Here is a 24,546-nt window from a genome sequence, read left to right as displayed (position 1 = left end):
GGCTGCGGCTGTGAAATGAATGTAGACATCTGTCTATGTTTCTATCTATGTATCTGTCTATATGTGTATGTATCTATCTATATATCTAGGTCACTGTTTATCTGCTTGTCTACATCTGCATATACAAAAAAGTCATATACATTCATATACTTTGTTATGTTCATGCTAGTTGAAGTATAAAACTTTCTGATAAAGACTATGTAATTCTTTAAAGAATTTCATGTGCTCTCAATAAAGCTTTATATGTTACTAATAGGCTAGTAAATACTGAGTTAGAAAATGAAAGTTACATGAATGAAAAAAATTACCTGTTGGTATCTAATTCTGAGTACATATTCAAGTGCATGAGCTTAGTCTCAGAATGGTAACTAAGAATTCTAAAACAATAAAGACCAAAAATGTACACAGAACCAAAGATAATAGGGTCTATTAAAACACTAATAACATTCACATATGTATACAAAGAACAACACAGATTTTATATAATGATATAATACAATCTTTAGTTATTTGAAAACAAAATGTATTATAACATTCACAGTTATATGTAAGCACTGAGTATTTATAAATGTTAAGAAGAAAATATCTTAGTTCAGATTAGATTTATGAGGCAAATAAGTACAAATATGTAAAATATCTATGCAGAGTAGAAAGTTTCAAATGTCCACTCATTTGATCATGCAGTTACTTCCTTTAACCTCTTACTGTACTGTATTTAGTTTAGGGATAAGGAAACAAAGAGAGACAATATTTATAGACTTGAGAAGTAACAACTAAAGGTGACTACTAATGCTATTGGAACCTGCATTATCTAAATAAAGCCTTTTTCTTTCCAGATTTCTATATTGGGTTTTGTTCCTGAGACTGAAAACAGTTCCTGATACCTAAGAAGCAATTCACAAAACAAATACTGCATGAAATAATCCATTTAGACCAATCCGGTCACTAAAATGAATCTGAATTCCAAAGTCAAGTTATTTGTCCAACTCACACAAGTAAGCATGTCAGAGTTAGAGGAGAAATGATTTTCTTAAAATGCATCTCTTTATTAAATATTTTCATGCAATATAGTTTGACGATGATTTCTCTTTCTCCAATTCCGCCAAGATCTTCTCCAGCTCCCTAACCACCCAACTTCATGTTTCCCTGCCCTGTGGGAAGTCCAAGGACTTCCAGGTCTAGTTAGGTGAGCATCCAAACTGCCTAGGCTCCCACAAAGCCAGTACGTACGGTAGGATCAAAGCCCAGTACCATTATTCTTGAGTTCTCAGTAGTTCTCATTGTCCACTATGTTCAGCGAGTCCGGTTTTATCCCATGCTTTGGCAGACCCAGGCCAGCTGGCCTTGGTGAGTTCCCGATAGAACATGCCCATTGTCTCAGTGTGTGGGTGCACCCCTCGCGGTCCTGAGTTCCTTGCTCGTGCTCTCTCTCCTTCTGCTCCTGATTTGGACCTTGAGATTTCAGTCCGGTGCTCCAATGTGGGTCTCTGTCTCTGTCTCCGTTCATCGCCTGAATACCCAAGAGATGCCCTATCATACAACAAAAGTATATGCTCAACTGTTTTCATAGCAGCATTGTTTGTAATAGCCAGAACCTGGAAACAACCTAGATGCCCTTCAATGGAAGAATGAATGAAGAAAGTATGGAAAAGATACATATTAGAGTACTACTCAGCAGTAAAAAACAATGACTTCTCGAACTTTGCATGCAATTGGACAGAAATAGAAAACACTATCCTGAGTGAGGTAAGCCAGACCCAAAAAGAGGAACATGGGATGTACTCACTCATAATTGGTTTATAGCCATAAATAAAGGACATTGAACCTATAATTCGTGATCCTAGAGAAGCTAAATAAGAAGGTGAACCCAAAGGGAGGAGCTTTTAAAGACACCCAATTTAGGACTGACTGCTGTCAAGTCTCATATTCTCCATACATTGTCCCGTTGTAAGTCTCCGTGTTAATTCCCATCTACTGCAAGAAAAGACTTCTCTGATGAAGACTGAGGGAGGCACTGATTTATGGGTATATGTCATCCAGAATTATGTGGTTGGAAAATAAAAGCAGTATGATTCTCCTTAGGTCATGAGTTATGCAATTTTGGATTCTTGGCCACGTTAGCAATGTCAAACATGAGTCCCATCTCATCGGGTGGATCTTAAATTCAATCAAAAAGTGGTTGATTACTCCCATATTTGTGCCACCATTGTTCCAGCGTATCTTGTGGCCACTTCACTATTATAGGTCACAGGGTTTGTATTCTGGTAATATTGATGATTACCTTTTTCCCATTTTAGTCTACAGAGTAAGTTTCAGTATTATGAATACTATTCAGAAGGAGTGAAGTTTCTAGCTGGGTACCAGTTCAACTTCTCTGTTGATGACATAAATGTTGTCTTCAGCAATAGAATCTAAACATCAAGATTTGGAGAACAACCAGTAGTCTTGTGTGTGTGTGTGTGTGTGTGTGTGTGTGTGCGTGTGTGTGTATGTGTGTGTGTGTGTTACCTCACTCAGAATGATTACTTTTAGTTCCATCTATTTACCTGCAAATTTACTAATTTCCTTTTAAGCAGCTGAATAATATTTCACAGTATAAATGTGCCACATTTCATTAGCTATTCATCAGTTAATAGAATCCTAGACTTTTTCCAATTTCTCTTTTGAGCAGCAATGGCCATGAATGGATCCGTAGTAGGTTGTGGAGTACTTTGGGTATATTCTGAAGAGCTCTTCAGCTAGATCTTCCTAAGGAGTTGCCACACTGATTTCCTTAGTGGCTGAACCGGTTTGGACTCCCAAGGGAAATGTGCAAGTCTTCCTCTTCACCCACATCTTTGCCAGCATGTTCTGTCATTCGCCTGATTGATCTTGGCCCTTTTGACCGTGATAAAATAAAATCCCAAAATAGTTTTAATTTGCATGTCCCTCGTGGCTAAGGTTGGTGACCATTTCTGTAAGAGTTTCTCAACCATTTCCTTTCCTTTAAAAAATATTTTTTTTTTCTGATCAATCAACCAAGCAGAAGCACAACGCATGAATTCAAAATGCATTCCCACCGCTCTATCAACCAAAGACCAAGTTGTATTATCATTACTTTCCAGGTCGACTTTAAGGTCTTCAGTAACATTTTCCAATGATTCATTGATGTATGGTATTTTCTTGAGGTCAGTGGTCTTTCAGAGCCCACAGAACATTTTCAAAGACCTGTCTTGGGTCACTTAAAGGGTAAATCAATGTTAAGTTTAGTTCTCTCTGCTATCAATATCCACACATGTAGACGTTTATTAAGATTTTACTTTAACAGTAACAACTTTGCCTTCTTAGTGATAGACCCTTTTACCATTTAGAGACAAATTAACTTTTCGCATTACCCTAGGCTTATCTATAGTGAAGTTAGTCCATCTTAAATCATCTTCCTAGTTATTTTGTTTCAAACAGTGTTTGAAAGAACCTAAAATCAATAATTAACCTTGTTCAGGAAGAGACAGTAGCACTGTACTAAGTGTTCTGTTGAAGCCCTTGGGTCCCTCACCCTGTTGCTAGCCAGATGAGGGCGGGACTGCGGAGTAGTGGGCGGTTCCCGCGAGGGCGTGGGGCGTGGTCTGCTCCACCCCGCCCATGGCGCGCGCCCGCCTCGGCCTCTGCTGCCCTCGCGGGGCCGCGCAGTGAGGCGGAGCGAGGGGGCGGGGCCTCCGCATCTCCTCCATCCCCTGGCTGCCGACCGCAGGGATGTTCCCGGCTCAGGAGGAGGCTGACAGGACCGTGTTTGTGGGCAATTTAGAGGCCCGAGTACGGGAAGAGATTCTTTACGAGCTGTTCCTTCAGGTACCGTCCGCGGGGAAGGCCGGGCGGCGGCTCGGGAGCCCCGGGACCCCGCCCCACCGGAGCTCAGGTCTCCCTTCCTTCCCTTGGGTACACAAGAGCGTGGCCGGTGATGAGTGGTCCCTTCCTCTGAAGCCCCGGGTGGGCAACGATCTCCCACCCCAATCCCACAGCCTGCCAGCCCCTGGCGAGGGCTGCCGGATCCTCTGCGGGCCCTGGATGTGCTGTGGAACATAAAACAACCCGTCACTGTCCTCAGGGAATAGTAAGCACCCTTGTGTCCAATCTGAATATGGTACCTGTCCCTGGTCATTACTCTTTCTTCCAAGCCTTTTTGATGGGGAAAGCAGTTTATTCTAGACTCTTACAAGTGATTACTGACTGGGTCCCCTGGTAATGACACTGTATTTCATAATTGGAGGACCTTCGGGACCTTTCCGAGAACTGGAAAAAAAAAAAAAAAAAAAAACTTGCCAGAGAGGGGTGTCTTCTACTGCTCATCTAGTTGGTTAATGACACAGAATTATGGGGCAAACCAAAGTGCAGGGAAAACCCTAAAGGGGGGAATCCACACTGTTTCCATGACTGATGCTTATCGGTAAAAACGTATATAAAAACTGTTGACAGTAAGAGCACTGAGGTCGACAGTGTGACCAGAAGTCAGTCAGTGTTGGAGTCTCAGTATGTGGAATTTTATACTGTGAAATGGAAGTAATAGTGTCTGCAATGTAATCTGATTGCCAGCAGTAAACTTAGCTCAATAAAACAGCTACCGCCATTGCGGCTGGCTGCTGCTAATACTTATTAGTGCTAATAGAATAATAAAAAGAAATCAGGAGTGATTTGCACTTACAAAATAACGGGAAATTCTCAGAGACACAATACAGAGATATGTTTCAAGAGTGAAGTTTGGGTACCAGCCGTGGAAGTAATTTTTTTGTTTTGTTTTAAGTAATGTTTAAAGGACTTAGTTTGTCTCTAAATTTAAGTAAAGATGCTGAGAGCTGGATAGTTAGCAAGGATTCTCTGAGAATAGCTTTCCTCTTAAACATTAAAATTTTTATTACTTAAAAATTATATATATTAAGACTTTTATCTTTATTTATTGCCATTTTAAAGATTTTCCTCTAAAAACATAACTATCTATTTTATGATCCAATATGGTTTGAAATTCACTGTTCAGAAAAGGAGTAATTTTAGCTCCTCCAGAACGCTTCCCTCTTTTTAACTCCAAGGGGAGTTAAAAAAAGGTTGTGGGGTTGCCAATCCTCTATCACCAGAACCATCTAGTGAGGAAGAACTAGGTACACATCAATGTGTGCACAGAAAAGGTGAAATATAGTAGCTCCTTATTACTTTTATGATTTCCTTTTCCCACTTGACTAAAATTTAAATACTGTTCAATGGGTCAAGCAGTAAGCCTGCCTGTTCATTTTGCTCAAAGAGAATTACTAATGTACAGGATCATTTGAAAGACTTTGATGTCAGCAACATGAGCAAAACCACCATTCAGCTGCTCTGAAAATGTCTCAATCTGACTTTAGAAGAAAGTTATGTGGTTGTTGGTTTCAAAAAAGTCAGTTGAGTTATGCTATACCAGAACTGGAAGTGTCTCTCAGTGATCAACACTTGCTTTGCATTCATAAGATCCTAGACTCTGTTGCCAGCACTCAGGAAATAAGGAGTTTGTGCTTACGTTTATAAGTAAATCTCGTCTTTGTATGCTTCTGTATACTGTAATATTTTTTATGGATTTTTATTGAGCTTTACATTTTCTCTGCTCCCCTCCCTGCCTCTACCCTCCGCTTCAACCCTCTCCCAAAGTCCCCATACTCCCAATTTGATCAGGAGATCTTGTCTTTTTCTATTACCCATGTAGATTAGATCTATGTATGTCTCTATTAGGGTCCTCATTGTTGTTTAGGTTCTCTGGGATTGTTTTGTGGGCTGGTTTTCTTTGCTTTATGTTTAAAAAACATGTATGAGTGAATACACGTGACAATTATCTTTCTGGGTCTGGGTTACCTCACTCAAAATGTTTTCTAGCTCCATCCATTTCCCTTCAAAATTCAAGTGTCGTTATTTTTTTTTTCTGCTATGTTGTATTCCATTGTGTAAATGTACTACATTTTCTGTTGGGATTAATGAGTCCTGTCCTTCAGCTGCTTTTCCCTCTTAGAACCTTTTAATGTAAGTTACTAGAAGCTGTGCCTAGTTAGAGGATCAGAGGATGGGATTATCACCTCTTGACCATTGACTGCAGTGTATTTAAGTCTACATGGTGTTAATAAAAGGGGCATTGGTATCAGTGTTAAAAGGTCTGTGTGTCGGTCTGTCTCTGAGTCTGTATTCTTAACCTCCAGCCCCTTGCCTGAAGCTCGCAAACTGGGTTCTAGCGCACAGAGCGCAGACATGGGGGCGCGGTGCGCGGCAATTTTTCTTATCCATTCTTTGGTTGAGGGGCATTTAGGTTGTTTCCAGGTTCTGGCTATGACAAACAATGCTGCTATGAACGTAGTTGACCACATGTCCTTGTGGCATAATTGAGCATCCTTTGGATATATACCCAAGAGTGGTATTACTGGGTCTTAAAAAAGCTTGTTTCCTAATTTTCTGAGAAATCGCCACACTGACATCCAAAGAGACTGTACCAGCTTGCATTCCCACCAGCAATGGAGGAGTGTTGTCTTTACCTCACAACCTCTCCAGCATGAGTTGTCATCAGTGTTTTTGATCTTGACCATTCTTACAAGTATAAGACAGAATCTCAGAGTTGTTTGGATTTGCATTTCTCTGATGATTAAGGATGTTGAACATTTCCTTAAGTATGAGTACTGTAATATTAGTAGAGGAAAACTGAAACTAGAAAACAGAATAAGTTCTTCATTACTATATGAATTTTTATAATCAATTTCAAATTTCTCAATATCTTGTTTTAAAATTCATATATATTTTTGTCCCTTTAACCAAGAAATTTTAGAGTAGAGATTTAGAGTGGGGGAAAGACAATGATTGTGGTTTCAAATGTATTGAGTGTGAAGTTCCTTTTTTTTTTTTCTTTTGGTTTTTCGAGACAGGGTTTCTCTGTAGCTTTGGAGCCTGTCCTGGAACTCCCTTTGTAGACCAGGCTGGACTCGAACTCCCAGAGATCTGCCTGCCTCTGCCTCCCGAGTGCTGGAATTAAAGGTGTGCGCCACCACCGCCCGGCAAGTGTGAAGATTCATGATGTGGTATAACAGAAAGCTGTCTTCATAGAAGAGGCAAAATGGGGAAATTGTTTTGTTAACTTCATCCTGTTCAAACAAAGGGAGCAGGAGTTAGTCCCTGGGCAAAGATTTCAGAGAAGAAAGACTGAAATCCAAGGCACAGCACCATTGTAAGGATGGCATACTTTTTTGTGGATAATAAACAAAATTACATATATTTGGCCAACTCTGCAGAGAAAAATAATCTTTAAGGTATACAGCTCTAAGTCAGTTCTAGTCTTTGTGAACATATCCTCCAGTCAGGGTCATTGAGGTAACAAATTGGTGTAATTTTTTCCTCAGGTGTGATTAACACTCTTCTGTAATAATAGGCTTTCCTTCTTTGCTTTGCAAAAACCCATTGCAGCTTTTTGTAGCCACACTTCCTGAATCTTAAAATTTGTGGTACTTTATGCTGTTTGAAGAATTCACCATAGAATAATATTTCTAGATGCATTTTTTAAAAAAATTGTCAACTCAGATGAATAGTTTACTAATTCTACCAGATTTTAAAAATGTTAAAATGAATTTCCTTTGAACATATTTATGAAGCAGTGTTACTAGATCAAAAATGTAATACATTTAGTTTATTTAGAAACACTGTGTAGTATGTGTATAGATGCATTCCTGTGTAGGCAGAAATTTCTGTCCCACCTGGAACCTTCTGTCCAGGAAGGTTCAGTTCCAAAGAAACACTCAGGGGCATATATTAATTATAAACTACATGATTAGGATTCTTTTTTAATTTTTTTATATTTTTTTTATTTCATTGAGAAAAAGAAAAAAAGTTTCAGCCTCCTCCCAGCCTCCCATTTCCCTCCCCCACCTCCCACCCTTCTTCCCCTCCCTCACTCCTCTCCCCGTCCCTCTCCAGTCCAAAGAGCAGTCAGGGTTCCCTGCCCTGTGGAAAGTCCAAGGTTCTCCCCCCTCCGTCCATGTCTAGGAAGGTGAACATCCAAACTGGCTAAGCTCCCACAAAGCCAGAACATGAAGTAGGATCAAAACCCCGTGCCATTATCCTTGGCTTCTCATCAGCCTTCATTGCTCACCATGTTTAGAGAGTCCGGTATTATCCCATGCTTTTTCGGTCACAGTCCAGCTGGCCTTGGTGAGCTCCCCGTAGATCAGCTCCACTGTCTCAGTGGGTGGGTACACCCCTCGTGGTCCTGACTTCCTTGCTCATCTTCTCCCTCCATCTGCTCCTCATTGGGACCTTGGAAGCTCAGTCCAGTGCTCCAGTGTGGACCTCTGTCTCTATCCCCATCCATCACCAGATGAAGGTTCTATGGTGATATGCAAGATAATCGTCAGTATTGCTATAGGATAGGGTCATTTCAGGTTCCCTATCCTCAGCTGCCCAAGGAACTAACTGGGGACATCTCCTTGGGCTCCTGGGAGCCACTCTAGGTTCAAGTCTCTTGCCAACCCTAAGGTGGCTCCCTTAACTAAGAATTGTCCTTCCGTGCTCCCCTATCCAACCTTCCTTTATCCCAATCATCCTTTTTCCCCAAGATCCCCCCATCCTCCCCTTTTCCCTTTTCTCTCCCCATCTCCCCTTACCCCAATCGCACCCCACCCCCAAGATCCCAATTTTCTCCCCGGCAATTTTGTCTACTTCCCATAGCCAAGAGGATAACTATAAGTTTTTCCTTGGGTTCACCTTCTTATTTAACTTCTTTAGGTTCACCAATTGTAGACTCCGTGACCCTTATTTATTGCTAGAAACCAATTATGAGTGAGTACATCCCCTGTTCATCTTTTTGGGTCTGGGTTACCTCACTCAGTATAGTGTTTTCTATTTCCATCCATTTGCATGCAAAATTCGAGAAGTCATTGTTTTTTACCGCAGCGTAGTACTCTAATGTGTATATATTACATAGTTTCTTCATCCATTCTTCCATTGAAGGGCATCTAGGTTGTTTCCAGGTTCTGGCTATTACAAATAATACTTCTATGAACATAGTTGAACAAATGCTTTTGTCATATGATAGGGCATCTCTTGGGTATATTCCCAAGAGTGGTATTGCTGGGTCCAGGGGTAGGTTGATCCCGAATTTCCTGAGAAAGCAAAACACTGATTTCCACAGTGGTTGCACAAGATTGCATTCCCACCAGCAATGGATGAGTGTTCCCCTTCCTCCACAGCCTCTCCAGCAAAGGCTATCATTGGTGTTTTTGATTTTAGCCATTCTGACAGGTGTAAAATGATATCTCAAAGTTGTTTTGATTTGCATTTCCCTGATTGCTAAGGAGGTTGAGCATGACCTTAAGTGTCTTTTAGCCATTTTAACTTCTTCTGTTGAGAATTCTCTGTTCAATTCAGTGCCCCATGTTTTAATTGGGTTAATAGCATTTTAAAGTCTAGTTTCTTGAGTTCTCTATATATTTTGGAGATCAGACCTTTGTCTGTTTGGGGTTGGTGAAGATCTTCTCCCAGTCAGTAGGTTGCCTTTTTGTCTTAGTGACAGTGTCCATTGCTTTACAGAAGCTTCTCAGTTTTAGTAGCTCCCATTTATTCAATGTTGCCCTTAATGTCTGTGCTGCTGGGGTTATACATAGGAAGCGATCTCCTGTGCCCATCTGTTGTAGGGTACTTCCCACTTTCTCTTCTATCAGGTTCAGTGTGTTCGGACTAATATTGAGGTGTTTAATCCATTTGGACTTGAGTTTTGTGCATGGTGATAGATATGGGTCTATTTTCATTCTTCTACAGTTTGACATCCAGTTGTGCCAGCACCATTTGTTGAAGATGCTTTCTTTCTTCCATTGTATATTTTTAGCTCCTTTATCGAAAATGAGGTGTTCATAGGTTTGTGGCTTAAAATCCGGGTCTTCTATACGATTCCATTGGTCGACTTCTCTGTTTTTAGGCCAGTATCACACTGTTTTCATTACTGTAGCTCTGTAATAGAGTTTGAAGTCAGGGATGGTAATGCCTCCAGCAGATCCTTTATTGAATAGGATTGCTTTGGCTATCCTGGGTTTTTTGTTTTTCCATATAAAGTTGATTATTGTCCTTTCAAGATCTGTGAAGAATTTTGATGGGACCTTGATGGGGATTGCATTGAATCTATAAATTGCCTTTGGTAGAATTGCCATTTTTACTATGTTGATCCTCCCAATCCAAGAGCAAGGGAGGTCCTTCCATTTTCTGGTATCCTCTTCAATTTCTTTCTTCAATGCCTTAAAGTTCTTGTCAAATAGATCTTTCACTTCCTTGGTTAGAGTTACCCCAAGATATTTAATGCTGTTTGTGGCTATCGTGAAAGGTGAAACTTCTCTGATTTCCCTCTCTGCTTCCATATCCTTTGTGTATAAGAGGGTGACTGATTTTTTGGAGTTGATCTTGTATCCTGCCACATTGCTAAAGCTGTTTATCAGCTGTAAAAGTTCTGTGGTAGAGTTTTGGGAGTCTCTTATGTACACTATCATATCATCTGCAAATAACGAAAGTTTAACTTCTTCCTTTCCAATTCGAATCCCCTTGATCCCATTATGTTGTCTTATTGCTATTGCTAGAACTAGAAGCACTATATTGAAGAGGTATGGCGAGACTGGACAGCCTTGTCGTGTTCCTGAGTTTAGTGGGATGGCTTTGAGTTTCTCTCCGTTTAATATGATGTTTGTAGTCGGCTTGCTGTATATAGCTTTTATTATATTTAGGTATGATCCTTGTATCCCTAATCTCTCCAAGACTTTTTTCATAAAGGGATATTGAATTTTATCATATGCTTTTTCAGCATCTAATGAAATGATCATATGGTTTTTTTCTTTCAGCTTATTTATATGATGGATTACATTGATAGATTTTCGTATGTTGAACGAGCCCTGCATCTCTGGGATGAAGCCTACTTGATCATAATGGATAATTTTTCTTATGTGTTCTTGGATTCAGTTTGCCAGTATTTTGTTGAGGATTTTTGCCTCGATATTCATGAGTGAGATGGGCCTGTAATTCTCTTTCTTGGCTGGGTCTTTGTGTGGTTTTGGTATCAGAGTAACTGTAGCTTCATAAAAAGAATTTGGCAATGCCTCTTCTGTTTCTATATTGTGAAATACATTAAGGAGTATAGATATTAGGTCTTCTTGGAAGTTCTGGTAGAATTCTGCATTGAAACCATGTGGTCCTGGGCTTTTTTTTGGTAGGGAGGTTTTTGATAGCAGCTTCTAATTCTTCATGACTAACAGGTCTATTTAGGGTGTTCACCTGGTCCTGGTTTAACTTTGGTATATGGTACTTATCTAAAAAAGTGTCCATTTCTTTTACATTTTCCAGTTTTGTGGCATACAGGCTTTTGTAGTAAGATCTAACGATTCTCTGAATTTCCTGTGTCTATGATTATGTCCCCCTTTTCATTTCTAATCCTATTGATTTGCATATTCTCTCTCTGCCGTTTGATTAGTTTGGAGAGGGGTTTATCAATCTTGTTGATTTTCTCCAGGAACCAGCTTTTTGTTTCATTGATTCTTTGGATTGTTTTCTGTGTTTCTATTTTGTTGATTTCCGCCCTCAGTTTGATTATTTCCAGTCTTCTACTCCTCCTAGGTGAGTCTGCTTCTTTTTTTTCTAGAGCTTTCAGGTGGGCTGTTAAGTCTCCAATGTGTGCTTTATCTGTTTTCTTTAAGTGGGCACTTAGTGCTATGAACTTTCCTCTTAGGACTGCTTTCATATTGTCCCATAAGTTTGAGTAGGTTGTTTCTTTATTTTCATTGAATTCAAGGAAGACTTTAATTTCTTTCTTTATTTCTTCCTTGATCCAGGTGTGGTTCAGTAGTTGACTGTTCAGTTTCCATGAGTTTGTAGGCTTTCTGGGGGTAGCATTGTTGTTGAATTCTAACTTTAATTCATGGTGGTCTGATAAGATGCAGGAGGTTACGAATATTTTTTTGTAACTGTGGAAGTTTGCTTTGTTACCAAGTATGTGGTCAATTTTTGAGAAGGTTCCATGAGCTGCAGAGAAGAAGGTATATTCTTTCCTCTTTGGGTGGAATTTTCTATAGATGCCTGTTAAGTCCATTTGATTCATTACCTCCATTAATTCTTTTATTTCTCTGTTAGGTTTCTGTCTGATTGACCTGTCCATTGGTGAGAGAGGATTGTTGAAGTCTCCTACTATTAGTGTGTGCGGTTTGATGGCTGCCTTGAGTTTTAGTAATGTTTCTTTTACATACGTGGGAGCTTTTATATTAGGGGCATAGATATTCAGGATTGAGACTTCATCATGATGAATTGTTCCTGTTATGAGTATAAAATGTGCCTCTCCATCTCTTCTGATTGATTTAAGTTTGAAGTCAACTTTGTTAGGAATTAGTATGGCCATACCTGCTTGTTTCTTAGGTCCATTTGCTTGATAAACCTTTTCCCATCCCTTTACTCTGAGTAGGTGCCTATCTTTGTGGTTAAGGTGTGTTTCTTGTAAACAGCAGAATGTTGGATCCTGTTTTTGTATCCAATCTCTTAGCCTGTGCCTTTTATAGGTGAGTTGAGTCCATTGACATTAAGTGATATTAATGACCAGTGGTTGTTAATTCCGGTCACTTTTTTAGCAGTAGAATTTGTGTGTTTCCCTTCTTTGAGTTGTGTTGGTGAAGGGTCTCTAGATGTCTGAGTTATTGTGGTTATTGTTGGACTCCTTGGTTAGTGATTTTCCTTCTATTACTTTCTGTAACGCTGGATTTGTGGCTGCGTATTGTTTAAATTTGTTTTTATCCTGGAAATTTTTGTTTTCTCTATTTATAGTGAATGAAAGCTTGGCTGGGTATAGTAGTCTGGGCTTACATCCATGGTCTCTCAGTTTCTGCAGTACATCTATCCAGGACCTTCTGGCTTTCATGGTATCCATGGAGAAGTCAGGTGTAAGTCTGATAGGTTTATCTTTATAAGTGACTTGGCCTTTTTCCTTTGCGGCTCTTAAAATTCTTTCATTATTCTGTATGCTTTGTGTTTTGATTATTATATGGCGAGGAGATGTTTGTTTTTTTTGGTCCAATCTATTTGGTGTTCTGTATGCTTCTTGAACCTTCAAAGGAATATCTTTCTTTAGGTTGGGAAAGTTCTCTTCTATAATTTTATTAAATATATTTTCTGGACCGTTGACCTTTACTTCTTCTCCTTCTTCTATCCCAATTATTCTTAGGTTTGGTCTTTTTATTGTGTCCCAGATTTCCTGAATGTTTTGTGATGAGAATTTGTTGGTTTTGCTGTTTTCTTTGATCAGTGTGTTTATTTTCTCTATGGTATCTTCAGTGTCAGAAATTCTTTCTTCTATCTCTTGTAATCTGTTGGTGGTACTTGTCTCTGTAGTTCCAGTTCATTTACCCAGATTTTACATCTCCATCCTTCCCTCGATTTGTGTTTTCTTCATTACTTCCATTTCATTCTTCAAGTCTTGAACCACTTCCCTTACCTGTTTGATTGCTTTTTCTTGTTTCTCTTGGTTTTCTTGGGTATCTTTGAGCGATTTATTCATTTCCTCTACCTTTTTGTTTGTGATCTCTAATTGTTTATGGCAGTTTTTCACCTCCTGTTTAAGGTCTTCTATTATTTTCATATAATTCACTTTTCAGTTGATTTCTTCTAATTCTTCTAGAGTAGGGTGTACAATTCTTCTTGTTTCGGGATCCCTGGATTCTGGTGATGTCATGTTGCCTTTCAGGTTGTTGGAGGAATTCTTGCATTGGCACCTTCCCATCTCTTCCTTCACATGGAGCCAGGAGAGGCCTGGTGTCTTGGTCCAGTCTTTGCTGTGACTGACTCTCTGGTTGTATCTCTTCAGTGTAGAAGCAGGAACCGTCCCGTCCAGATGGAACTCCTCAGCACCAAAACATAGACGCCTGGTAGTCCAATGACCCACTGACAAAAGGGAGAACTTGGGGGGCAGGGCGGGGACCAGTAGAACACAGGACACCCTTCCGCAAAAGCTGAAGGTGCGGGTACTCCTTTTCGGGGGTCCTTGAGGCCTGCCCGGTAGGCAGGCACTCACCGCTCTGGGTGGGTAGCCTTAGTGTAGGAGCTTAAAACTGTTTTTGAGCACTGGTCCTAGCATACAGCAGGGCAGGGTTGGGGGTTGGGGGGCTGATTAGGATTCTTATTAACTAGCGCTTACAACTTAAATTCACCCGTAATTCTTATTTATGTTTAGCCACATGGCTTGTTATCTTTCCTAAGTGAGGCATTCTCATCTTGCTCTCTCTGCATCTGACTGGTAACTGTATCTCTGCCTTTCCTCTTCCCAGAATTCTCTTAGTCTGGTCACCAGGCCTATACTTCCTGCCTGAATACTGGCCAATCAGCGTTTTAGTAAGCTAATACGAATGACAAATCTTTACAATATACAAAGGGCGCACTGCCCTGGCCCATTTTATTGGTTAGAGGATGGGTGGGAGGAGAAAACAGGACAGAACGCTGGGAGGAAGAGGAAGTGAGGTCAGAGACTCCACAGCTCTCTCGGGAGCAGACGCCTCAGAGAGAGATGCCATGCCCCGCTCCCGGGATGAAGCTCCGACCCAGGATGGACTAGGCTAGAATCTCCCCGGTAAGCGCACCTTGGGGTGCCATACACAGATGATTAGAAATGGGTTAAATTAATATGTGAGAATTAGCCTAGAAGAGAATGGGCCAAGCAGTGATTAAAAGAATACAGTGTCTGTATAATTATTTTGGGGCATAAGCTAGCTGGGCAGGCGGCCGGGGTGTTGGGGACGCAGCCCCGCCGCCGCCCTTATTACTTCATATGGCGCCCAACAGCATGCATGTTCATGAATGTGCATATGTGAGTACCACCACATGTCTATGGAGGTCAGAGAACACTTAGATTGGTCTTTGAAGTCCCCCTTTGTTGAAGACATTTTTTGTATTGCATACCCCAGCCTGGCTGGGTCTCTAGCATCTGGCAGTTTGCTGCTGATCCAGACCTAGTCTTCACACATATGTGGCATCACTCTTACCCCCAGGCCATCACCATAGCCCTTCTTCAGTTTTGAGGCAGGAACATGAGTCTGTCATGTCATGTTACTGGCCTTTTTGACAGCAACCAACTCAACTAAGATTATTTTTCTCATTACTTTTCGGTTAAATTCTGCTAATATGTGCAGAGAGGTAGTACTATTTTCATATGAGATTCAAATATTCACTAAGTTGATTTGTAAAGCCTAAGATGAAGATAGTCTTTCTTTCCTTGTAATATCTGAACTCTACCCTATAAGTTCCTTGTCCACTAATGCCTCTGATAGAAAGGTTGGGTAGCTGTGTTGCTGAATAAGAAGATGCATGATCTGTGGAGCTGTTTATGAATGCTCTTTATTTTAGTCAAACTTAGACTTACTTAATTTATCTTAGTGTAAAAACAAAGTCCTTGGATTTATGAGAAAATAATTTTAGTTTCTTACAGGCTGGACCATTAACCAAAGTAACTCTTTGCAAAGACAGAGATGGGAAGCCAAAGTCCTTTGGCTTCGTCTGCTTCAAACATCCTGAATCTGTGTCTTATGCCATAGCTTTGCTGAATGGAATTCGTTTGTATGGAAGGCCAATTAATGTGCAATATCGATTTGGTAAGTTCGGTCCCTGATTAATCCTCAAAGTGTGCTTTGTTGGTGCTATGATCAGGGGCTTAAGCATTTTGTTTTCTGTATAGAGTAGGATAGTTGTCCTCAACCTTCCAAATATTTCAGCTCTTGAATGCAATTCATGTTGTGGTGACCACCAAGCATAAAATTTTTTCATTGCTTCTTTATAACTGTAATTTTGCTACTATTGTGAGTTGTAATGTAAATATCTGATGTGCAGAATATCTGATATGTGACCTCCCAAAGGGATGTTTTCCCAGAGGTTGAGAATCACTGGTGTAGGACAAATAAAAGTTTCTTTGTCATCACTATTAATTTTTGAAGTATCTGTTTGGTAAGTTCTGTCACCTGTCAATCTTCAAAATGTGCCTTCTTGTTGAACCTGTTCTCAGGGGCTTAAGTATTTTGTTTTCTTTATAGTATAGGACAATAAAAAGTGTCTCTCTCATCACTGTTGTTTGGGGGGATTACATATCTAATGTTTAATATATAATTAATTGATATTGCCTCCTATATTACCAACCCAAACTTATCTCCTCTGCATTAAAACTTTTAAATTTATACTTCAGAACCAACCAGGAAGTGCCTATAAAGGTTTCTAACAACTTTAAAATCACATGAATTAAACACTGTTTGATAATGTTCAAGTAACTATTATCTTGAAGAAAGTTCTTCCCAAGTAGTCTTTATTGGGAAGCCAGTCTATGAACATTTCTAGGGCCTAAATTTAAAACTTTAGACATCTATTGCACACATCATGAACTAGTCATCTATAAACAAGAAGTACAAATAATGTTTGCAGGCCAAGAAAGGGCTGATAGAGGCATCTAAGTACTCTGAGGCCTCCCCAGGTTGGTGCTGCCTTATTGGTGTATTATTATTGTTGTTGATCTACTAAAGCCAACAGTAGCAAAAACTATGTTTCTTGCAAAAGGAAAGTTATTTCTTCCTTTCTCTTTGCCCTCCACTTCTCTGCCAAATGGTAGAATAAGCTTGGGTGCGTTAGGTTCCAACACATCTTGTATTAAGTTGTTGTTCATAATATTTAGGGAACTCAAATCTTATACTCTAGAAGCAAGTGACAGTGTTCGTGTGTCATTTTTAGCTTACAATAACGTACAATAAAACAACATAGTTTACCTCACTTAGTCCCATGTCTGTGTAATATTCATATCTGTCCATGGATTTTTTAATAAAGTTCAATTTTTATCCAGTCATTTATAATCCTGTATAAAATCTGTAAATGTGACTCTGGATATAAGATATATATGTGCATATATCTTAACTAGTACAGAATTTTGAATACAAAAAGTAAGGTTTTATATTTGTCTTTGTTTTGTTTTTATTAAATAGGATCTTAGGATATACATCCCAGGCTATCCTGAAACTCTGGATCCTGCTGCCTCAAGCCTCTCAAATTCTGAAGTATAGGTCAGAATCATCAGATTTAGGGTTTTGCATGACTTTATGGCTTAATGTTATAATGTTCAAACTCCAAGTAATTGTGTCATGAAATAATGTTTCTTTTCTATTTTATTTTCTTTAATTCTGTCCCATTAAAGGCAGTTCTCGCTCTTCTGAACCAGCTAGCCAAAGTTTTGAGAGCTGTGTTAAGATAAATTCACACAGCTTCAGGTAATCAAATGCATGTTTTTGGATAAATATGAACTTTATTATCTTAACTTGTTAGACATCAACAAGTATATTAAAGCTGGAGTCTAGACACATAGCATTTTAGTTAAATTGTAACGATATCTTTAAAACTAAAGTGATAATTTCACCATTGTTTTTCTATCTGTAGAAAACTGATGTTCTCTTAGTGACTGCAAGGCGCGTGCTTGTTATGTTCACATCTGAGCATTTCCTTTTCACAACTAGAACACAATCTAAGGTGTTCCTGATAAAAAGACAAATGTGATTCTAAATATTGTAGTTTCAATACTTTATAACTAAGTAATTAATGTAATACCATGTCATTACATCATCAGTGAAATAGCACATTATTTGTGTGTGCAAAGTATTTAATCTTAAAGGCTGCAAGAGAGTTCTTCTGTTCTACTTACGTAAGGCTGTTAATATTTTTATGAGAAAATGACATTTGTACCTTTTAATTTTAAGATGTCCTTGCTTCTCTTCTTTTGCACAGAAATGAAGAAATGGTGGGCAGATCTTCATTTCCCACGCAGTTTTTCCCAATTGCAAACGCTGCTTTACCTCAAGAATATTTTTTCATTCAGAAAATGGTGAGTGTGAAATATATTTGCTTCAGTATACAATATACAAATATTGGAACAAAAGCACCCTTCTTGACAATTGGTGTTGAAATCTGAACCCAGCACCAACACAGACTATGCCCCAGCACATGTACAGAAAGGGTCATGAGAAACCCTGTGTATAAGACCTCAGTGACTGGCCCGTGCTCCACAGTGTCAGGCAGAAGTAACCCAGTAATCCCTAAATACCACATTCCCCAGAAAATGACCACTGCCAGGGATGTTCTTAGCCACAAAAATTTTCTCTCAGTACGTAATATTTGTATGTGTAGTCATCAATCACATTTAATTATTTTTGTTTAAAAAGTCACTTGAAAGTTAGTACTAGAAGGAACAGCCATTTTAACATCTCCGTTGTTTGGCTGTAGCCTAGAAATCTTGATCATGAATTTTGATTTTGGAATATTTTCCTCACAACTCTTTGTTTTGTAAGTAGAATAATGTAAGTTCCAAGATATAACTACGCAAACCTAAATCTATAAGTTTATTATCTATAGGTATGAGACTATCCTGTAGATTAGTTATATTATGTTATCATTGTTGTTTTGTGTTTGTTTTTATTCAGAGGCTGTTATGAATAGCCAACATAAATTTAAACTTTACTGTTTTTAATATCCATTTTCAATTAGTAAACATTTATGAAACTTCCTAGAAAATGATGCTTCTGGAGAAAACATTCCTAAATCATAGCTAGCTAGATCTGTATCAGCACGGAAACAGCCTGAACTAACACTAAGTTTCCCCAGCATCTTTTATCTTTTGGTCTAGCTCAGCTTGCTTTGGAAGATTGTCTCATGCTGCCCTGTCCTCTGATTAGAAAAGTCAGAAACTGCAGCTAACTTGTTAAGACCCAGGATGCATTTCTCTGCCTAAAGCAGTGACAACTGTGGTGTACAGCGTGGGAGCTCTCAGCTGCACGTGCACCCAAGAAGCTTTTAATTTCCATTAAAATTTAAAATCAGTACTTGAATTACGCATTGGGAAGTTTCTAGGTATATTTAAAGCGACTGGAAATGGTAGTTATAATTTTTTCTATTATAAATTTTATGAAACTCTTAAGTCAAATAACTTCAGTGATGATTTAGCTTCCAAAACAGATAAACTGTGAGCATTTGAGAAGATTCCCCCTCCAAATCCAAGCAAACTATCTCCCTGGGGATATATCTCAGTGACAGATTACCTGTCTAGCAAGAGCAAGGTCCTGGGCTCGAAATTCCAGCTCTAAAAAAAAAAAAAAAAGCTTTAATTGATAAAAGTGTTAAATAACAGTAGTCTGAATATGTTTTGGGATAAATAACTGTACTATCTTATCTATTTATTTATTTTCCTTTTCTATTGTGTTTACAAACTACCTATGTGTTTTTGAATAAGATTTCTGCTAAACACTGCTGACCAATGTGGTGGTAAACTATGTGGCACCTTTAATCTTTGTGCCTCATTTTACCCAACTGAAACAATGTCCATATATCCTTGTACAATACAGTCACTGCAGTATACTCAGGTTGGCTTGGCTCACCTATTGCTGTCTGCAAGTGCCCGTGCATTGTGAACTTTGTTCTTGCATTCTGAGTGTGTGCTTACGTGTGTCTCCTCTTCACAGCCCTGGCACACACACAGTCCAATGATGCAGCCTCCTTTCTACGACATGACAGCTTCACTTCCCAGCAATACATCTGGGTCCTGCTCCTTAAACTACACCACAGACCTCGAGGCTGGACCCTGCTCCTATGAATGGACTCACCAACAGCCAAGTGAGCCTGACCTTTATCATAGGGGCCAACGAAAGAGGCAAAGGCAAGCCAGTGACTCTGGCAGTAGTTCAGAAGACCAGAGAGGGAATGAAGGTGGCCAAAAATGCCGGAAATGCAAGAGGAAGAAGAAATACTAGTGAAGAGTATCTGTGCTGCTCTCTCTATCAAAATAAACAAAGAAAAAAGAAAAAGAAAAAAATGTCGGTTGTACCAAATGACCCATTTCTTGGCCACCTTGTCTTAAAAAAAAAATGAAAATATGACTCTGTGATTTGCTATTCAGTTTTTGCCATGAATGATAAAAGCTTTCAACAGTAATATAATGTACTACTTTTGTATTTGCAAGGTTATTTCTTGTCCATTGTCAGGAAGAATACACTTTACATCATCTTATTTTTAGAACTGAGGATGAAATTTCACTAAACTCTAAAGCCACTCGCTAAACCCTTGAGGGTTAAGTGCTGTGCTCTCCCTAGAATCTCACCTGAGGCTTTCAACCACAAGTGGGCTGGCCTCAGATGCATCTGTAGGTTGCTGGGGAAACAGTGGTAATATTTGAAAACAGCATGTTCTAATGACTATGTAGTAAGGAGGCATCAGTTCCCTTGTAACTGACACTTTACCCTTTATGTCTAAACACGGTATCTCTGAGCATCACTAGCAGACTGATTTCATATGATCGTGTCCATGACATCCAAAGAAAGATTACTGCCATATGCTCAGTGTCATTTGCTTAAAGGGGCTGCTATAGGATTAGTTGCTTTTTTCATGGTTTTATTGGACATAAATATCTCTTTACATCTCATCTCTTGTTTGTAGTGGAAAAATCAGTTGATGGTGTCAGCATCCACTGTCTACTCCTGCCAGCAAGGGTGGAAAGTAGAGAGCAAATGTGTGAATCGTCATGAACTGCATAGATAGAATGATGTTGTATCATCATGTATTTAATGCCTACTTCCAGGTCTATATTTATAATTCACGCATTTTAGGAGATAAACGGAGTACATGTAAAATGAATGGTGTATATCAATTTGATTCAGCATAAACCAAAACTAAGAAAATTATGTGTTTGTTAAAACTAATTGAAAGCATCAGGCAAACCCACTTAGATTCATCTGCTCAGCTCAAAGGGAAAAACCACACACGGGTGTTACTTTTGAATGTTGCTTACTGTTTCATAAGCATTATTTATTCAAAGAATAAAAATATGTTTAACGAGAAAAATAACTGAGTTTCACTCTCGGTAATAATAAGTATACAAGATATAGCAGTTATAACAAATCCAAGCTTATGTCCATCTGATCAATATGCAAACCTAAATTCCGCTGCATTGAACTTCAACTCATTTTTACATTCTTCAACAGTTAAATGCAAAAGCATTATTTTTAAATTCATATTTTGACAATTTGGGATCATGGCCAAAATAAAATTTATTCTTTCAAAATTAGATAGTAACATTTTAAAACTCATTAACTTTGTCTTCAAGTTTCCTCTAGATACATAATTTATCATGGACATAAATGAGATCACTGAGATCAGCATAGTAGCAGAGCTATGTATAAAAAAAAAAAGAAACCTTAGCAATGAATATTGACCTGCATAAGCAAGTCAGGTTGAAGCAGTGTATGATCTAGCATGTTACAACTGGGAAATGTCTTTGTAACTCTTTCATCAGAGACAGAAAATTAACTCAGTATCAGTTCTCAGCTAGTTGGCCATTCAGCTAAATAGAACACTAGAAAAGTCACTTTCACCATGGTGTCTTTGTTAAAGATTCTAAAACTTCCCTTAAAGTGCTTCTGTTTACTACAACCCCAAGATTTTAAGTTTTCGCTTTTCCAAATGTTATGTACGTGGGTGAAGAACTATTAGTATAATTGGCTTCACAGGGTTTTCTTTTTTAATTTTAATTCTCCAATCTCAGAATCTACTTCAAATGTTAGCAGAAATTAAAAGCCTAAAAATGATACTAGACACTTTACATATTCTCAATTCAATAATTTATTTAATTAATTTTTAATATACCAGGCACTGACATAATGAGCAAAAGTGTCACTAGAAATTAGTGGCAAACACACCCTCAAGTTTGCACAAAAGACACACACTGAGCTACAGTTAGTTGCTTAGATAAAGGACACATACAAAATCTCATCATTAAATGCAATTATATGCAGTATTTTCTGTGACATTACAAAGTGCCGTTGCAATTAATATTTGTTATTGTCAATGACTTAAAAATACTGAAAATTGTTACATATTGTTTAGTACTGTTCGAGCTAAAAATATTATGTGCAAAAACTTTCTCAGTTTCTTTATTGCATGGTTAAAGATTTCTCTCTTGACAATATTCCCAACATTGTATCTAGATGTCCCCCTTTACCTATTAAACATACTCACTAGGGTATCTCATTGGCAATTTAACCTTTCTACTCTTCTTTCTAGTCTAAATTTTCCCCAAATATTTCTTCTTTGCTCAGTTTTGGCTAACATTCTGCTGCTGATCAGTTTTTCAAAATTTTCAATAGTCATCTTGCGTCAGTGACTTACTTCAGTCCCCAGTCATGCCTCATTACACTGAAATATTTTTGATGCCAAGCACTTGTCAAAATGAAAATAGGCTCTTGTAGTTTCACGTGAGCATAAAAAGTAAAAATAACACAATTTATTCAGTGTAATGTCTATTTAAATATGTTAAGTTTAAACATACTCCTTGGGGTGGACATTTCAGTGAGATGTGGTTTAAGTAACTGCTACTCAGGCGATTTGGTTGCCTGGTTCCCATTCTTTTCAGTCCTTAGGAAGAGAAAAACCAGAGGACTACTGTATAGTCCCCAGATAGATTCGGCAGAGCACAATTTTCAATTCAATGGCAGCTGCCCCCGGCTTTTTCAGTGTCTACAGTCTGCCTCTGCTTCTATACATGTAAGTAAAACATCAGATATGAGAGTCTTGTTCATTTATTTATTGCATATTTAAAAGGACAATTGGTAACCTGAGTTTTATTGTGGTAAAAATGATTCCTCAAAATCAAACTATTTTTAGAAATTATATCCCAACACAGATAGCTCAAAGAAAATCCTTTTAAAGTGTTTTTCATTGGTTTTAAATTTTTCCCACATACACAATTAAATATTATCCTGTCTTTTCCCTCCATTCCCCGATCCTTACTTAGGAAACTTAAAAAAATACTGTTCTTTGAATAAAATTAATGAGATTCATGCACTTCTTAAGGTTATAATGTTTTGGGTTTTACTTTTTCCTAATAAGGAATAACAGTTACCACAAAAAATATACACTAGGGTGGCAGTGTCGTAACTCTATTCTAACCTTAATTTGCAGTCAGAAGAAATGCATTGTTTATGATACTGTTTGCCACTCAGAACTCTGGGAACTATCATAGAAAGTTCTCACTATTCCACTTTGTTTAACATGTACTGGTACTCAGTCATATGCACACGTATTGGACTGTGTGTGTGTGTGTGTGTGTGTGTGTGTGTGTGTGTGTGTGTCTACACCTAGATCAACATCATGTATTTTTGTCAGTTGCTCTACAAATTATATTTAGATACAGGGCATCTCATTGATCTTGGATCTCTCCCATTTGGCAAGATTACCTTGCCAGGAAGTTTCCACGATTCCCCACCTCTGCCTCCCAGAGGCTAAGATTACAAAGACTTGCCATTCCCAGCTTTGTATGCAGGCACTATTGATGGCAACTCAAGTCCACATTGCTCATGCAGCAAACATTTTACAAACTGGCATCTCTCTCCACTCCTCACTACTCTCCATTGTGATCTTCCTCAAGATTTCCTATTTTCTGTTGAGAATAGTCATCAATAAAAGAATCATCAATGAATAAATGGCCTCCCAACACTAAATATACTAAAGCTACACACTGAGAATGTATGGCCCCACCCCCACCCCATTTAAGGAATTGTAGTCTTCAGACAAGGATGAAAAGCTGAAGTTGTGGCACAGTGGAGTGGGGGATTTAGGGTAGTTAGAGCATGGGAGAGGTAAAGAGATCATAACAGCAGGAATTCAAAGGAGGCTCTAGTCCTTAATAAAATGAATCCTGAGAGGATGAGAGGAAATTGTCAAACCACTAACAATAAAGAGGTATTCTAAATGTTCACCAGCTTTTCTGTAACATCTACACTGTTCCCATGCTGCCAGCTCTGTCCGCCCAACCGTGGGGAGAGACTCTGAGTTCTATGTCTGGGCAAGTCTCTGTCAACCCATCCTCTACGTATACTTGAATGTCTTAAGCCTTTCTCTGTGGTTTTTTTTTTTTTTTTTCTGTTACTCACACTTGTTAAGTCAGTTTTTGGGTTGGTTTGGTTTGGTATTATGTTTTTTGCACTTTCAATGTTACAGAATTTTATTGTTAACACTCCTCCTTGAGTCTTAAAAGAGACTTTGTATTTTAAACCTCTGAGCAGCATGGGGCGGTTGAGAATATGGACACTTAGGCTGAGCTGCATATATTTCTCATTATGAGATGACAACCTGTCTATGGTGGTAGGAATAAAATATTGTAGTTTGGATGTAACATGTCCCCAACTGTATCATTCAACTGAACACTTCATCTCTAACTGTGGAACTTTGGAGATTTTGTAGAACCTTGGGGTTTGCAGCCACAGAGCATGACAGACACCGGTTAATCACAGCGGTGACCCTTCGAAGATTTTAGCTGCAACCTACTTTTTGCTCAATCTCCCTGATCCGTAATTCACCAAAATGTCAGCAAACCATGTCATAATCTCCCAAATCATAAAGTTACCTGATGCAGTCTGAATGTGTTCCAACAACAGTATGCTGTAAGTCTGTAAACTGTGAGCCATATAAGTCGCTCTCCCAAGTCTCTTCCGTCAGAGTAATTAT

The 24,546-nt window shown here is 38.7% G+C and overlaps 1 protein-coding gene across 1 annotated transcript; it reads left to right on the top strand.

Annotated features, from left to right (window-relative positions):
- Positions 1-3,702: 3,702 nt before the first annotated feature.
- Rbm11 (RNA binding motif protein 11) lies at positions 3,703-22,876 on the top strand. Its single transcript, XM_041678571.1, has 5 exons — positions 3,703-3,828; positions 15,461-15,623; positions 17,201-17,273; positions 17,785-17,881; positions 19,512-22,876. The coding sequence occupies exons 1-5, from the start codon at positions 3,733-3,735 to the stop codon at positions 19,797-19,799; spliced, it is 717 nt and encodes a 238-aa protein (XP_041534505.1). The 5' UTR covers positions 3,703-3,732; the 3' UTR covers positions 19,800-22,876.
- Positions 22,877-24,546: the final 1,670 nt, after the last annotated feature.

The sequence above is a fragment of the Microtus oregoni genome, unplaced genomic scaffold (genome assembly GCF_018167655.1).
Source record: "Microtus oregoni isolate MIOR12 unplaced genomic scaffold, Mior012 000030F_ref0000283, whole genome shotgun sequence".
NCBI classification, from domain to species: Eukaryota; Metazoa; Chordata; class Mammalia; order Rodentia; family Cricetidae; genus Microtus; species Microtus oregoni.
The sequence above is the reverse complement of the archived record's forward strand: the minus strand, read 5'-3'. Positions and strand labels throughout refer to the sequence as shown.